The 17735-nt window shown below is 34.5% G+C and overlaps 1 protein-coding gene across 4 annotated transcripts in view; it reads right to left on the bottom strand.

The window, feature by feature from the left end:
- Positions 1 to 5548: 5548 nt before the first annotated feature.
- Positions 5549 to 17735, bottom strand: part of Chd1 (chromodomain helicase DNA binding protein 1) — a 93985-nt gene continuing 81798 nt past the window's right edge. For all 4 annotated transcript variants that reach the window (XM_070031018.1, XM_070031022.1, XM_070031021.1 and 1 more), the window contains 5 exons: positions 12669 to 12847; positions 11067 to 11163; positions 10389 to 10440; positions 9677 to 9887; positions 5549 to 8573 (listed from right to left, as the gene is read on the bottom strand). In XM_070031018.1, coding sequence (XP_069887119.1) covers positions 8228 to 8573; positions 9677 to 9887; positions 10389 to 10440; positions 11067 to 11163; positions 12669 to 12847 — 885 coding nt within the window. In that variant the 3' untranslated portion in view covers positions 5549 to 8227. The remainder of the gene's footprint in view (positions 8574 to 9676; positions 9888 to 10388; positions 10441 to 11066; positions 11164 to 12668; positions 12848 to 17735) is intronic.

Genomic DNA, 17735 nt, shown 5'->3' with positions numbered 1-17735 from the left:
CTTATATTTAGGTAGGCACCAGAAAACTGAAAAATGGAGCTGTGTCTCAAAGTGGTTAGAGCACTAGCCTTGAGCAAAAGAGCTCAGGGACAGCACTCAAGCCTCGAGTTCAAGCCTCATGACTGATGAGAAAGAGAGAGAGAGACAGAGAGTCAGAGAGACAGAGAGACAGAGAGATAGACAGATTTTGAAAGAATTTTCTTTAAAATCATGAATGATCATAAAGATTTTAAAGCCAGTCAGTATACTGACTAGCTGCCTAAATTTTTAGCCACCATAAGGCAAAAAAAAAAAAATCAGAGAAATAAAAAGGACACAAACAGAAAGAAATTAAATTATCCCTATTTAAGATGATATGGTTCTGTACTGAAAATATACTAAAGACTGTATAAAAAAAAAACCTGAGATTTCATAAAGAGTTTTGACAAAGTAGCAAGACACAAAATCAACCAGAAGAAAGCAGCTTGTCTATCGTCCAATAACAAACAGGCTAAGATGGAAAGGAAGAAAATTTTGCTAATAACTTCTGCAAATCAAACAAGGAAAACAGGAATAAACCTAACCAATGAGGCAAAAATCTTTTGCAATGAGAACTGAAATACTGAAAAATAAAGCTGAGCAAGACACTAGAACATAAGACCATCCCTCATACTCATAGATTAACAGAATCCATATGACAATAGCCATACCATCAAAAGCTATCCACACTTTAAAATGCAAAGCCCAATAAACCCTAATTCCAGTCTCCACAGAAAAAGAAAATCAGTCCCAAAGTCTATATGGAAACACCAAAGACCCCAAATGGTCAAAGCAATCTTGAACAAACCCAGATATGCTGGCCATTTCATAAAATTTGAATTCAAATGAGATGACAGACCCATAGTAAGAAAATAGTATGCTAGTGACACAAAATGACCAATGGAACACAAACAGAAGACCCAGAAATGAAACCATAAAACCAGTTTCAGTCAGCTGGATCTCAACCAATATGACAAAATATATTTGTTAAACACACCTTTTTCAGCAAATGATCCTGAAAAACTGTGTATCCATATGTAGAAGATACACTAGAACCCTAGATTCTTTTTTAAATTAAAAAAATTAATTTATCTATGTGGTCCTGAGGAATTGAACCCAGGGCCTCATGCATGCTAGGCAAGCATTCTACCACTAAACCCAACCCCTAGATTTTCACTTTGTGTAAATCTATTCAAAATGGATCAAAGACCTTATTGTAATGGAACATTGGAAACTACTAGAGAAAAACCAAGAAAAATGCTTCAAAAACATAGGAATAGGCCAATGTCTTCCTAAATGGAATTTCTATAACTTAGGAAATGAGGGTAAAAATGGCAAATAGATAAGTCAACAAACAATTTCCAGAGACTCTACAGAATGAGACAGAGAATATATAGAGATATACCTATATATCTCTATACATATGAACACTAAAAGTTAAACACCAAAAACATAGCCCAATAAGTAGGCAAATGAACCAATATATACATGAAAAAATAAAAGAAATAAAAATAAAAGTGAAATTGAGGGTCTACTTCACTCTAATCAGAATCACCATCATCAAAACAAAAACAAAACAAAAACAAAAACAAAAACAAAACAAAAGCTGGTAGAGATTGAGGGGTGGGTAAGGAACCCCCATATACTCTTGGAGAGAAGTAAATTAATCTAGCTATTAATGGAAATAAGTAAAGCTTCTTAAAAAAAAAACAAACAGAAATAAAAGTACCATATAATCCTACTGTAACACTCCTAGGTATATACCTGAAGGGATAGGTTAGCATGCAATAGAAACTTGCATTATCATACTTGTTGCATCATTATTTGTAATAGTCAAGTTATGGTATGGATTAGGTATCCATAAACAGGTGAATGGATAAAGAAAACACATTGCATATACACAATGGAGTTTTATTCAGTCGCAGAGAACAAAGTTATGGCACATGTAGGAAAAGATAGAACTGGAGATCATTTGGAAGTCAGACGCAGGGAGATAAATGTTTTCTCTATATTCAAAATCTGGATTAAAGAGCTCAAGTGTAAGTACATGGAAACAAAACAACTCAAACCAGAAAACATACTTCTCCATCCAGACCTGGGGACTGGGAATGTGGCTTTAGTGATAAAGCCCCTGATGGAAAGTGTAAGGTCTGAGTTGCTCAATACTCTAAAAAAGATATAAGTGAAACCCACAAAAGTAAAATAGGAACGATTTGCTGGGAACCAATGGGAGAAGGGAAATGAGAAGCCAAGGCAGGAATTATTAAGAGGAAATATATATATATATATATTATATATATATATATATAGTGTGTGTATACATGTGTTTATATGAATGTATACATATATGTAAATCTGGCATAATGAAACTCATTATTTTAATAATTATATGCTACTAAAAATAGCCCATAAAATACAATAAAAATTAAAACTCCTCTGTTCCACTTAAATTCTATTTATCAAAAAGAATGTCAGGACATGGAAACATGTTTTGGGGGCATGGGCAAGGGGGGAGGGGGCAGGAATGGAGGAAGGGTGGTCAACTGTAGTCATTATGTTCAATGTAGACTGTGTAAAAAATCAACTATGTAACTTGAGGGTAGGGATGGGAAAGGGAAAATGGGGGAGAATAAGGGAAGGGGTGATACTGAGCAAGGAAGCACTGTATACTCATAAACTGACTTATGGGATTGTAACTCCTCTGTACAACCATTTAATAATAATAGAAATATTCCAAAATAGGAGGAAATTCAGCTTGTATATTTCCACAAGTAATACTTATGTCAATCACAAGACATGCTAGCTGAATGTATACATTTTCTTCATTAAATATACACATTGACTAGTCAGCCAGGCATACCCATAATACTGGCTACACAAGAAGCTTAGATCTGGAGATCATGGTTTAAAGTTAGACTGGGAAGAAAAGTCTGTAAGACTTCAACTCAAAAATATCAGCAAAGAGCTAGGGTAGGGACATGCCTAAAGTGGTAGAGAGCCAGCCAAAGCTTAAGACCCTGAATTTAAATAAGCCCAGTCTATCAGAAAAAGAGGGGGAAAAAAAAGCTAAAGTGTTTTTTGCTATATATGTAGCATAAAAATTCTCAACAGCTGCCTCATACCTTTTAGTTTGCTTTTAAAAATATTGCACTTTGGGGCTGTGAAAATGGCTGGCATGCATGAGGCCCTGGGTTCGATTCCTCAGCACCACATACACAGAAAAAGCCGGAAGTGGCGCTGTGGCTCCAAGCGGTAGAGCGCTAGCCTTGAGCTGAAGAGCTGAGGAACAGAGCTCAGGCTCAGAGTTCAGACCCCACGACCGACAAAACAAAAACAAAAAAAAAGCACTTTGTGGACATTTAGAGGAAAATAATCTCCAGTGTATATAACATGGAAATACAATAAGGTTTCTCAACATGATTTTTAAAATGTGACTGAAGCCGGGCGCTGGTAGTTCATGCCTGTAATCCTAACTACTCAGGTACTCACTCAGGAGGCTGAGATCTGAGCATTGCAGATCAAAGCTAGCCCAGTCAGAAAAGTCACCGTGAGACTCTTACCTCCAATTAACCACTCAAGAAAACGGAAGTAGCACTTGTGGCTCAAAGTGGTAGAGCATTAGCCTTGAGCAAAAAAGCTCAGAGAAAGCACCCAAGCCCCAAGTCCAAGCCCCCCCCCCATACACAAAAATAGACAAGTATATTGTGTAAATGTATGTGTATTTATACCAATGTATGCATATATAAATCTATACATGATAAAAACTATTTTTATAATAAACAAGCACTATGAAAAATGGCTCATGAAAGTTAAAAAAAAAAAGGAAAAATAAAAATCCTGGTTTTAAGTCAATAAAATTGGTAAACCTTAACAAAAGGGAAAGCTAAAGATCATACTTAAAAGTATGTTCAAGTATACACACACATGTATATATACACATATGCCAAATTTTGACAATTTAAGAAGTGTACCAATTCCTGGAAAGGCGTATTATAAAAATTTACTGAGGAAATAGAAAATCTGAATAATCCTACATCTACTAAAAAACACCCCAAATATCTCCACTGGTAAATTGTGTCAAACATTAACAGGTATTTCTCTTACACAAAATCTTATAGGAAACAGTAAAGGAATACAGGTTATCAATTCTTCAGAAAGTGAGCATCAACCTCGTATTGATAAAGGTTCAACAGAAAATTAATGACCAATATTGTGATCAACTTGGACGTGCAATCCTAAAAATAAAAGTAAACACAGAAACATTTAACAAATCCAACAGTACACGAAGGAGGAATAAACCTTCATAAAACAGGGTGTTTATCCCAGGCCTGTTAAGTTTATAAAAATTTATAAAAATCAATGTAATTCACACATCACCCAAGAAAAAAAAAGCCTAATGGACATTTTTTAGGAAACTTCTTCATAGAGCCCTAGAGCATATAAAGAAATCTGATGCTTTCTCTGGAAGATAAGGCATAGGCCAGGTATGTCCACTTCTCCTTTACAACATGGCTGTACCTAATGCAATAAAACAATAGTTAACAGACTTGTAAAGAAACCAAGGTTTTGTATTTGCTTAAAGTCATGACTTGAAGTGGTAGAGAAATCTGTCTTGCAAGAGAGCCATGAGTTCAAAATCAAAAGCTGGGAGTGAGAGTGAGTATGCAAGAGAGGACAGACACAAGGAGAGGAGAGAGGAGACAAGAGAGGAAAGAAAGAAGAGAGGGAAGGAGAGAGGAGTTAAAAGAACATGAGACAGTGCAATCTAGCATTTGGAAGGCCAAAGTGAGGCATTCTATATTAACATGATGAAGTCTAGTCTGGGGCACATTTGTAAATTCTAGTCCAATCTCGCATACCTAGATAAAAATACCAAATAAAGCAGTACCTTTTACTTTTTTAAAGCTAAATATAAGGGCAGTTTCACTAACCTACATGCCTTCTAAGGTAGAAAAATCCAGTTCACGAAGTTCAATTAGGAGAATGTATACATTTGGGGAAAAATGCTTAAAAACTGACTTACAACCCCTTTTCTACGCAATCTTACCTTTCCTCCTTTTACAGAGCTAACATTCCCTATCTTCAATTTCTTAAAAAAAAAAAAAAATCACAGGATTTTCCATAAGGCAATCACATCATGTTTTAAATTAAAAAAGACAAAGTGACCACACGATATTCTACAAAATCACTGATTTCCAAAACACCACATCATTTCAACTGAGCTGTTTTCTTACTGGTACCTTTAACAACAGGTTTGCCTCTGTGGCACAGTTGTCCCAATGCCTTCTCTTCAAAACTCCTCCCCTATCAAGTCTGGTAGTGGTAAGTTTCACCTGCTGTTTTAAACTGTCTTGAATTTAATGTTTGACAAAGGAATGAGTATTACTGTTTTTACATGCCAAGCCAGAAACCTAAAATATTTTTAAGTTATTAAGTTAATTTTTAATTGTTAGGCTATGAATCATTCAAAATGTTAACAACTCCTTAATTATAAAACTACAAAAACATTACAAATGTTTTGGAGGAATGATCACATATGAAGCTGACTATGTTACACAAAGTTGTAATGATTCTCTTTATTAAGCCATCCACTTTGAAATGAAAAAAAATCATGTACCTTCTGCTTTCCAGTATGAAAATGAATCTCTAGCATATTGTCTTTAAAAGCAGACAAGCCATTGCTTTTAATAAGAATCATTTATTTGGAGGGTTAATTGGTACAATGCTATGCATATTCTCATTCTTAAAAAATTAAACATAAATGGATAAAAATAGCAAAGCAAATGAGCATGTAAAAGACAAAAATAAGCATATTTTATAATGTTCCCTGTTATAGCTATGAACTACTGTTCTTCTCCACTGTCTTAGTAAATTTATGGCTTGTTCCTTTCTCACATAATTGCTTTTTACAAATTGACATATTTTCTATTACTAAATGATAGTTTTAGACTTAACTTAGCCAACATCCTCAATTAAATGAACTGTTAAAAAAAAATTAGAACCTATCCCCTTATCTTCAAAAATGCAGTATTGTTGTATAAAAGCTATACAATAAATATCATATAAATGTTCCAGCTACAAATTGATTTTAAAATGCCAACCCTGATTTAGGTCCTTTGCTTCTGAGTTTATCAAGCATCAAGTTTTAGTTGAATGCTATCTTGTGGAATAAAATCATTTAGAAAGCTGGGTGCAGTGGCTTATGCATGTAATGCTAGTTATTCAGGAGGCTGAGATCTGAAGATGGCAATTTGAAACCAAAGTTGAGACTCTGATCTACTAACCACCAAAAAGACATGAGTGGAGCTGTGGCTCCAAATGGTAGAGTGCTAACCTTGAGCAAAAACAAAGCCCAGGGACAGCACCCAGGTCCTGAGTTCAAGCCCCAGGACCAGCACCAAAAAAATAAATCACTTATATGGAGAAAAGTACAAAACCTTAAAAACTGTGTGCCAACACTGAGTTCTTTATATATAAATTTGAGGTTTAAAAGTTGAGTTGTTGCCTCACACATTGACAACAATGAAATTCACTTTTCTTTGAGGTTAACTACTTAAAAAGACTCACTGCTATAAAAAAGGGAGATTGAATATAAATTTTAGACTTGATAAAAGAAAATATGACAAATTTATGCACAAATTTTAGTTGACTGTTCCCACAACTAATACATGAGGATATATAATGGGATAGTATAGAATATACCCATACTTAAAATTGTCAAAGATTCAAATTTGTTGCATCACAGCATACATCCAAAATGTGTGATGTAATTCAAAAATTCCTACAGATAAAACAAAGTAAAAAAAAAAAAAAAAAACATGAATAAATATAAGACATTCTAATGTCTGTAGGAAGCCCAAGGATCCAAAGACCCAAGTTTTACTCTCTAGAAAGACCCAAGCCTTCAAAGCAGATTTAGCACTGCTACACCTTATCTATATTCCACTGCTTACGCTAATATCCTTTTCTGGCAGCTAAATGTCACTTTAAAATAATGACTAGATGTTTGGGAATAAGAAAGCAGCAGAAAACTACAGGAGCCCACATATCCTTTTACTTAAATTTAATTTGTCATAAAGAAGGTTTTTATATACAATCAGTGTGCACTGTAACAGTTTATATTAAAAGTCAATCGAGTTTATCTAAAATGTTAACCTGGCTGCATAGCACATTTGACATTATTGCCCTCATGAAAAGAGAAAACAAATGCATTTATCATCACTTTTGGCTATTTTGGATTTTGAGAGTGTTTATATGTCTACCTGTTAAACCAAATGCATCTGAAAAAATGTTTCCAGAGCATACCAATTTTTTTACGTACAAACAAATATTGACTAAAAAAGAAAATAAAGGGGAGAGGGAATAACATGTATCTAATAAAATATTTGATATAAAAAGAACTAATGGAAATAGGTGGCCCCTTTCCCCATTTTTACATTCTAAACAATGATTCCATCAAGACAAATCATTAGAAAGTGTTTTTACACTGATTTTGTTTTTTAATAAGAAGGCCTGAGTTGGTAGGGAAAGGAACAGTCAAAAAAAGCCTGAGAAAGGGAAATAAGGAAAGCTCATTTAATACATTTACAATAATTTACAGCCATCTCTTTTTTTGTAAAAAGGCATAATAATAGATCACAAACAGGAAATTCCTGGCTATATTACAGGTATAAGTACAGAATTTAAATATTCAAGCTTGTGATGAAAAGCGGCAAGGTGGTCGCAGTGTACAATGTAAACAAGTAGCTTTGGAAAGTGAACAAAGTCCTTGAGTGTTTTTTCTTTATTAAGAAAAGAACTCTCTTTCATTCCTTCCTGAAACATGATCACAGGTCAGAGTACATATACAAACATAATTTAAATGGAGGTCAGCTGAAAAATCACTGACTTTTTAAAAACAGTTTTATCCAGCCTATACGGATACGGGAGGGCAGTGTTGAGGTCCCTGTTATAGTAAACATTTTTCATTTCTTTAAAAAAAGAAAAAAAAAAGTACTACAATATTTGTAGTACAGTGCAGCATAATCCTTAAATATAAAAATATTTTCTCTTCTGTTGGGGTAATAGACCTTGCATCCTGGAAAGAAGTAACAATACTGCTACTGATAGAATATCTGTTTATAATCAATTTTTCAAGTCATGTAAGGCAATTACTGTGTTGGTTTATGATATATGGCTAAAAGTTAAGTCCAGAAAGACAAGTTTTTTGTTATGTTTTCCTACTGCTCCAGGTATGCTCGGGTGTACTTTTGTGTTCAACTGAATGTTCAAACGGAGATCTGGAGCCATAAGGAGACCGCTGATCTAGTGGTGACCTGGGGCCACTACTGGAAGCTCTGTGGTCCATTTGCCAATCTGAGTGATATCTATAATCCCTGGAAGATTTATGATGCGTGTATTCAGAACTTGACCGGTGATCTGAATGTAACCGATGATCTGAATGAGATCGATGGTCAGAATGAGATCTATCCTTTAAACTTCCTTCCAAAGTTGACCTGTGATCTCTACTCCTGTGATCATCCAGCTTTCTGTGTTTTTCTCTCTCACTGTAGTACCTAATAAAAGAGAAATTCAGCTTTTTAGTCAAATAATGCAAATTTAAATGTTAAAAAGAAACTTCCTAAAAAATACTTAACATATGCTTTTAATTGTATATATATACTTAGTATTTCATTAAATATCATAAATTACCTTAAAAACCATCAGGAATATTGATTAATGGAAATTATTTGGTTATATAACAATATAGAATATAGAATCTTACTTGTGGACAGGAGAAGGAGGGAGAAAACGAAAACAAAAACATATTTTCTAACTTAGGAACAATAATTTTAAAAATATGGAATTCACAATTCTCCCCAACAAATTCTGGGCCATTTTTACTTTAATCTGTATTTTGGAGAGCATTTGACCCAATAGTCTCCACAACTTTCACTGTGTACTTTTTTTTTTTTTTTTTTTGGTCAATCACGTAGCTTGAGGCACTGTCCCTCAGCTCTTCAGCTCAAGGCTAGTGTTCTACCACTTGAGCTCCAGTGCCACTTTCCGGTTTTCTGGTGGTTTATTGGAGATAAAGAGTTTCACGGAGTTTCCTGCCGGGGCAGACTTTGAACCGTGATCCTACGGTCTCAGCCTCCTCAGTAGCTAGGATCACAGGTGTGAGCCACCGGCACCTGGCTTGACTGTGTATTTTGACTTCAGTTTTTTAATTCAAAACTGTTTTATAGCCAGGCACTGTTGGCTCAGGCTTGTATTCCTAGCTACTTAGGAGGCTCAGATCTAAGGATCATGGTTTGAAACCAGCCCAAGGCAAGAAAGTCTGTGAGACTTGTATGTCCAATAAACTACTCAGAAAAAGTCAGAAGTGGTGCTGTGGCTCAAGTGGTAGAATATTAGCCTTGAACAAAAAAGGAGCTCAGGGACAGCTCTCAGGCCCAAGTTCAAGCCCCAGGATCAGCAAAAACAAAAAGTTTCATAGAAAAATTCAGTTCTTAAAATGAGTAACAAAAAGCACTGTATATTAACATTTCTTCTTATTAAATAAACAAGATCTGTTCTGATTTTGGAAAACCTCCTTGACCAAGATAGGTCAAATACATCAAATATAATAAAAAAGAGACATGTATAAGCAACATTTTCAAAAAAGTAAGTCAAGTACCTGCTGTCTTGCTTGTAGTGATCCCATTCACGATGATCTTTACCATTACTAAATGAAGAATAGGGTCTTTTCCTAGAATCAGTCTTTTTATAAGAATCTCCTTGGTGCCGGTCTTTGTGATGATCATGGTACTGAGATAAGTGTCTATCAGAAGAATAACTGTCCCTGCTGCTGTCATCATGATTTGTATTATCTTTTAACCTTTCTACATCTATTAGATAAGAAAAGAGACATTTTTGTTAATGTGGTAAAACTACCTTAATGGCTAGATAAAGAATAACTCCTTACTAAAACAAAATAATTTCCAAAATACAGTCTGTTAATAAAAATGGTTTAAAAAGCAGCACCAATGCTTAAAAGACTACTTGGTTTTGAAATGTAAAACAATTACAACTGAAAAACATTGTACCCACATTTTCCTTGGACTATCCTTCTGCTGACTCACAGAAAATCAAAATTCAATTTTTGAATGATATAAAACAAGAATTCACTCACTTAACAATCATCCTACATTTCCTAGAAACTGTCAAATGATTGTTTTACAGAAAGGATAGTAAGCTAAAATACTACAAGAGAATATGTTTTGAAAAAATAATGTAAACTTGTATGAGAACTACAGAATCCACTTAGCACAATGGTACTTTAAACAGTTTAAACCATTTAATAATGTGGTTTATATACTTTTTTAAAAAGGAAAACAGATTTAACTTACCTGGATTTCTAATCACATGAGCATTCAAGTTGCTGTTCTGGTCATTGCTTTGCTAAAATACATAAGAGTCTTTTTAAGTGGTTTAAAATACTCATACAAGGGGGATGGGGGAGAAAGGAAGACACTTAAAATTCCCACGTAAGGTATTAAAATGCACATGGAACACAAATGTTACTTTACACATAAAGTCTTTTTTTTTTTTTTTGGGGGGGGGGTCGGTTGTGGGGCCTGGACTCTGTCCCTTAGCCTTCAGCTCAAGGCTAGTGTACTACCGCACTTGAGCTACAGCGTCACTTCTGACTTTTTCTGCTTATGTGGTTGTGAGGAATCAAACCCAGGGCCTCATGTATGCAAGGCAAGCACTACACTACTGAGCCACCTTCCCAGCCCTAAAATCTTTTTTCTAAGTAGAAATTATATATGCTAGTGGCTCATGCCTGTAGTCTAGCTACTCAGGAGGCTGAGATCTGAGGATTGTGGTTTGGGCAGGAAAGTCTATTGAGATTCTTATCTCTAATGAACCACCAAAAGCCAAAAGGGAAGCTGCTGCTCAAAGTAGAGAGCACTAGCCTTGAAGCTTTGAGCAAAGCCCAGGGCTGATGCCTAGGCCCTTAAATTCAAGCTCCAGGGCAGGCCACCCCCTTTCAAAAACAACAACAACAAAAAGTATTGATTTACCTGAGATTCTTGCCGCTTTTTAATAGCATGCTTATATAATTTATGTAATTTTCTTGCATCAAATTCAGTAAACTTAGATACAAAAATCCACAGGTTTCTGAAAGAAAAAGGAAATTAATTTCCTGGAAAATACTAAGTTTTTTTTTTTTACAGAACCATTTGAGGCTCAAACAGAAGCACCTATCTTTCTATGTGATAGTCTAAACTAAAAAGATTAATTTTCATATTTATTTTCAGCATGATTCAAAGGACACTAACAATACTGTTCCTTCAAACCCCTTAATTTTATAGCCATTGGAATAAAAAGTAGAAATAAGCCCTGATTTAAAATGAATCAAACATATGTAAAGTGAAAAATTAAGAAGGTATTCAGGGGGCTGGGAAGGTGGCTCAGCGGTAGAGCGCTTGCCTTGCATGCCTGAGGCCCTGGGTTCGTTTCCCAGTACCACATAGGCAAAAAGAAAAGAAAGCTGGAAGTGGCACTGTGGCTCAAGTGGTAGAGCGCTAGCCTTGAGCTGAAGAGCTAAGGGACAGTGCCCAGGCCCAGAGTTCAGCCCCACCCCCCAAAAAAAAATAAAAATTTAAAAAAAAGAAGGTATTCAGATATTGTTAATGTTATTACCGACTTTATGGATGAGGTATGTTAATGGTTTGGGAACAGTATCAGATAAGAAAGGTTAGGCCAAAGATAGTCTTAAGGCATTAAAATGGCTATCACTGCCAGGTGCCAGTGGCTCATGCCTATAATTCTAGCTACTTAGACTGAGATCTGAGGGTCATGGTTCAAAGCCAGTCCAGGCAGGAAAGTCGGTGAGACTCTTACTCAGAAAAGGCTGGAAGTGGTACTATATATAGTTCCAGTGGTAGAGCATTAGCCTTGAGGGGGGGACTCTTACTTTCTGAACTGACACTATAAACCAAGAATGGCATGTATCTCTAGACCTCCTTCTGTTTAAAGCATGCATTAGTTATTAACCATGCATCATTTAATAATGTATACTAAGTCATCAAATTGAACACCTTAATGTAATTCTAAATTATCAGTAACACCTCAAAAGGTAAATATTATGTTAAGTTAGTCATCATAAGAAAACCCAAATATACATTGTAGTTATGACATTTACCTTGAAATATAATTTAAAACAATATTTAGCTGAGAAAACAAATACCTGATTCAACTGAAATCTATAGAACTAAGTACATCAAGACTTTCCCACATTCTACAGTTAATTCACAAGAGTAAGAAAATTAAAACTATCTTTTTGTTCATAATTCTTTATACAAATACATTTTTCCCTAGAAATACTTAAGTCAGGAATTAAGTTCTGCTCCTGACCTTATAACCTGCACAACTATCTCATTTTGGGTAAAGCATCAGAGCTGGACCTAACACAAATCAATAAGCATGCATCTCCTTAAATTCTATTGTTTTCAGCATCTCTTAATTACAATAATTTTTAAACAAAAATAGTACTGCATTTCCATTATTTTTAAGGCATTTGGTAAAAAATGTAAAGGGAGAACATAACAAAAATGGATACCATGAAAACTTGCTTAATGTCAACAAATACATAGTGATAAATTTAACAGTGTATCACTTACTTTCTCCACTGCTTAATTTGTTCAGGATTTGTATATTCTTTCAGACATTCTGTGATATGGTCTCCAATTTTTATTAAACATTGTCTGGTATGTTCCAGCTGTTCTCTTTCTGAGAGGCCTTTTTCGGGTCTATCAAGTTGTTTCAAAGCTGCTTTTACAGGCCTCATTCTTTCTTTACACTTGAAAACAGGAAAAGAACATAAATACATATATTAGAAACCTTAACATGGCAAGAGCGGGCTTGCTCAGTGACATTGACTTGAGTAAATATAGCACTGTAGGGTGATGAAAAAAGCAACTGCAGGTCACCTCACAAATCCACATCATTTTTCCCCTTTGTATTTCCTTCGGGAAAATAATTAATGTCATGTGAAAATCAGTCTTCACGGAAATACAAGCCTTGAACTTTACTTAGATTCTATAAAATTATTTTTAATGCAAAAATATACCATTCTAAGTAGTCTTATTAAACAGTCATTTCCTAACTACACTGTTGGCATTATTCATAGCTCCTTTGTTTTTTACTTCTGGTTTAATTTTGGTAGTTTACATCCTGCTAGAAAATAATATATTAAACACCTATAAGTTGAATATATGCTATGTTGTTAGCATTATTCTAAACTTAAGAAATAGATCAGTATGTATGATAGATGATGATTTTATAAAACCTAGAATCCAGTGCAAAACATAGTGATTTAGTTTTTCATGACAACTATGTTCAATACAAAGAGAAACAGCAGATTGCTTCCTATCTTATTTTACAGAGGGCATGTTATAAGCAAAATTTTGCTTGAAAATGTTTAAGGAAAAATATATGAATGCTAATGGGTCTGGAACTATATAAGAAAAGCGACATTAGGTGATAGAAATGACATTTGTCATTCCAGATGATATAATGATGACAATATACTACTTCAGGTTTTTGAAAGTTATTTATCTTTAAACCAAATTGTAGAAACAGCCCAGATGCCCTAAATAGATGAGTGGATTCAAAAAATGTAGTACCTATACACAATGGAATTTTATATAGCCATTAGATAGAATAATATGCCATTTGCAGGGAAATGGATGGACCTAGAAAGCATCATGCTAAGTGAGGTAAACTAAGCTCAGAGACACAAACCATACATTTTTCTCTCATCTGCAGAAGCTAGGTATAAAATACACCAGGACATGATAAATTGTACAGGACTCTAGGCATTCACATAGTAAGACCAAAGGAGGATACTCTTAGGGGAGGGAATACAAGGTGTAATGCCTATGTGCCTCTGGTCATATAAAATAAGATTTTTATATGATCCAGAAAATGTATATATATATATATATATATATATATATATATATATATATATATATATATATATATATATATATGTAATATATACAATAAAAAGTTTTAAGAGAGATGGAAAGTCATTTGAGAGCTCGAAGTATAGAAATAACAGATATGACTTAATTCTTCTTGTAACTATTACAACCACCAACTGCTGTATCAAGTACAAACTGCATTATGGAATGGTCATACTATGACAAGAGAATGGTTGAAACCGTAAGAACAAGTATGATCTTATTGAGTAACTCAGTAAAGAGATGAGTGTGGCTTATATCTCAGTATTTGCTCAATGTGTGGGAAACCAGAATTGATTGAAATCTATGTAAAAGCAAAAGCCTAAAAAGATGGAAACTGGAGATAATGACACAGAAGGCCAGGTGATTTATTACTACTCAGTTATTCATCAATAAAAGAGTATTCCTTAAATAGAAATAAAATCCAGGGCAAGCCCAGAATGCTTGGCTCTGGAATCTGTGTTTAAAACAATTCTATTTTTCATCTCTAGGATAATAAAAGATCATTTATGAAGATAAATGAAGGGTAAATTCATGGACAGAGTAGAACACTGTCCATTTATTTTAACAATTAGATGAACTTTGGTAAGAGGGGGAGGAGGGTCGGGTGGGGGGGTGGGGGAAGATGGGATGGGAAGGGGAAACAAAGGAGTGGCTACAATGGATTATCTTGCCCATGTAATTGTAACCCCTCTGTACAGTATTTTCACAATAAAAAAACAATTGGATGAAAATTAGAAGGCTGTGAGAGGGTAAAGGGAACCTATTCCCCTAGCTAGTACAGGGCTCCGTTCTGTTTGCTATGTCCATGCTCTGTCTGAGGCATTCAGGGGATCACCTGTAGGCTTGGATGCCTGCTGCCTATTCCAAGTGAGAACTTGCCCCAGGTTCACAGGCTATCCAATTTCTATGAGGCTAGCAATAATTGAAATAAGCAAAGTGTGGTTGAATGCTTTGACTACTGAGCCATATCCTAACTCCAACGGTGAGAAACAGCACCTCAACTCTGTCACTATACTGTCCTGCCTGAACATAGAATATCTCAACTGCAATTCTACAGGTGATTAAAACCTCCAATAAAGAGTAGGATTCAGATGCGCAAGAAATGTTAAAAAAAAAAAAAAAAAAAGCAGGATTACTCCTCCAAAACTATGCTCCTGTCTGACAAAAACATCAAACCAAAATTAGTTACAAAAGAAATAAAAAATTTCTTATACCCAACTCTAACCAATAGATAGGTCATCTGAACAAAAACAACCACAAAGAATCTTCAGAATTAAAAAAAAAAACAAACAACTATAGGTCAAATACACTTAACATATCCAGAGATTAGTTTCTCCTCAAAAGCCCACAGAACTTTCTACAAAATAGGTATCTTCCAATATAAAGCAACTCTTAAGAAATGTAAGAAAACTGAAATAATTTTTGACATTTTCTTAGGCTATAGAGGAACTAAAACTACAAACCAACAAGAGAAACCACAGAAAATACCCAAACACATGGAGACTGAACAATTTACCACCGAATGCGCAGTGAGTCATAAACAGAGAAATAAAAAATTCCTAGAATCAAACAAAAATGAAAACACAACTTACGAGAGACTTTGTGTCACAGCAAAGGCAGTTTTAAGTTTATGAGTGCCTTCAATAAAAAAAAAAAAAATCAGAGAGATCCCAAATTAATAACCTACTGATGTACCTGCAACTTTCAGAAAAACAACAACTAGTCAATTCCAAAGTAGAAAAAGGAAACAATAAAGAGTAGGGCAGAAATAACAATGGAGACTGAAACAATACAAAGAATCAACAGAACAAAAAGTTGATTCATTGAAAAGATTTTAAAAAAGATTAAAAAAAGGGTAAAAGGGGATGGGGAGGAAGAGCAAGGATAGGGGTTGGAGAGGGGGGAAAAATTACAAATTCCTTCCATATATACATATATATATGTATATATATTTTGACATAGAAACTCAGTATAGGGCTGGGAAGTTGGCTCAGTGGTAGAGTGCTTGCCTTGCATACCTGAGGCCCTGGGTTCGATTCCTCAGCACCACATAAGCAAAAAGAAAAAAGCCGGAAGTGGCGCTGTGGCTCAAGTGGTAGAGCGCTAGCCTTGAGCTGAAGAGCTGAGGGACAGCGCCCAGGCCCAGAGTTCAGGCCCCACGACCGGACCCAAAAAAAAAAAAAAAAAAAAGAAAAAAGAAAAAAGAAAAAAAAGAAACTCAGTATAATGAATGAAAACTAAAAGTGACACATTAAAAATCATACTATATGAAGTTTCACTGTAAGTACACAAGGATGTTTCAATACACATCCCCAGTACATATTAATAGGATACATAAAGAAAGTAAAGGACATAAATTGCCTAAGTATCTCAGTAGATGTAGAAAAGGCATAAGAGTATCCAGTATTCCTTCATGAAAAGTCCTGAAGAAAACAGAAATAAAAGGAATATACCACAATATAAAAACCTATAACTAACATTATATTAATTGAGGAAAACCAATACAATTCCTCAAGGTCAAGAACTAGGCATATAACGCTTGAATTCTTAGCCAGAGTAATTAGACAAGAAAGAGATTTTTTAAAAAGATGCAAATCATAAAGAAGTCATAATATTGCTGTTTTTAGATACAAAGATTAAAAAAAAAAAAACTAAAGATTCCACCAAAAATCTCTTGGTTGTAATAACTATTTTTCACAAAGTAGCAAAAAGAAAACAGCTTAGGTTTTCTATATACCAAAATCAAACAAGTAAGGAAGAAATCAGGTAAGAAACCCCATTTACAAGAACCCTAAAAACATTAAATACCAAGAAGTAAACTTACAAAAGGAGGCAAAAGAATTCTAAAATAAATTACTACCAAACTATAGAATTGAATTGAGAAAGACATTAGAAGGTGAAAACATGCACGTGTTCATGAATCAGCAAAATTAATATTGTGAAAATGACTACACTATTGAAAGCAATCTGAAGATTCAATGTAATTCTCATAAAAACTCATGTCATTTTTCAATAAATGGAAAATTAATTCATATAGAAACACAGAAGACCCCAAATAATACCTCACTTGATGAAATACTACAGAGCTACAATGTCCTTGCACAGAAACAGACACACGAACCAACAAAAGATCCAGAAACAACATTGGCTACAGCAATCAAGATTGACAAATGTGTCAAAAGTTATACATTAGAGAGCTTGTCCTATTCAATATTTATTGAATAGCGCTGGGGAAAGTGGTATCCACACATAGAAGACTGAAAATAATCTCAGCCTGCATAAATATTAATTCCAAATGGATGAAAGTCTAAATGTATGGTCTGAAACTTTGAAACAAACCGAGGAAAATAAAGGTAAGCTACTCCAAGATATATGCATAGGTGACATCTTTTTATAGGTATCAACTGCTTAGGAGCTAAGAATTAAAAAGTAAATTAAAAAGGGTTCTATACAGCAAAGAAAATTATCGGAACAGAAACCACCTATAAAATGCAAGAAAATCTTTGCCTCCTAGTCACTGAATAAAGGACTAATATCAGAATATATAATGGACTCTCCCTCAAATATCAAAAGAATTATTGAGAAGGGTGACAATGATCAAGATGCACTGTGCTTAAAATCTGAATTCTGGAATTAAAACTCTTTGTATTAACTACTTCATAAAAGAAAATATTTTAAACTATCCAATTAATGAGCAAAATGAATTGAAAAGATAGT

Source organism: Dipodomys merriami, unplaced genomic scaffold (assembly GCF_024711535.1).
Source record: "Dipodomys merriami isolate MVZ:Mamm:240054 unplaced genomic scaffold, mDipMer1.0.p SCAF_20, whole genome shotgun sequence".
In the NCBI taxonomy this organism is placed as follows: Eukaryota; Metazoa; Chordata; class Mammalia; order Rodentia; family Heteromyidae; genus Dipodomys; species Dipodomys merriami.
The sequence above is the reverse complement of the archived record's forward strand: the minus strand, read 5'-3'. Positions and strand labels throughout refer to the sequence as shown.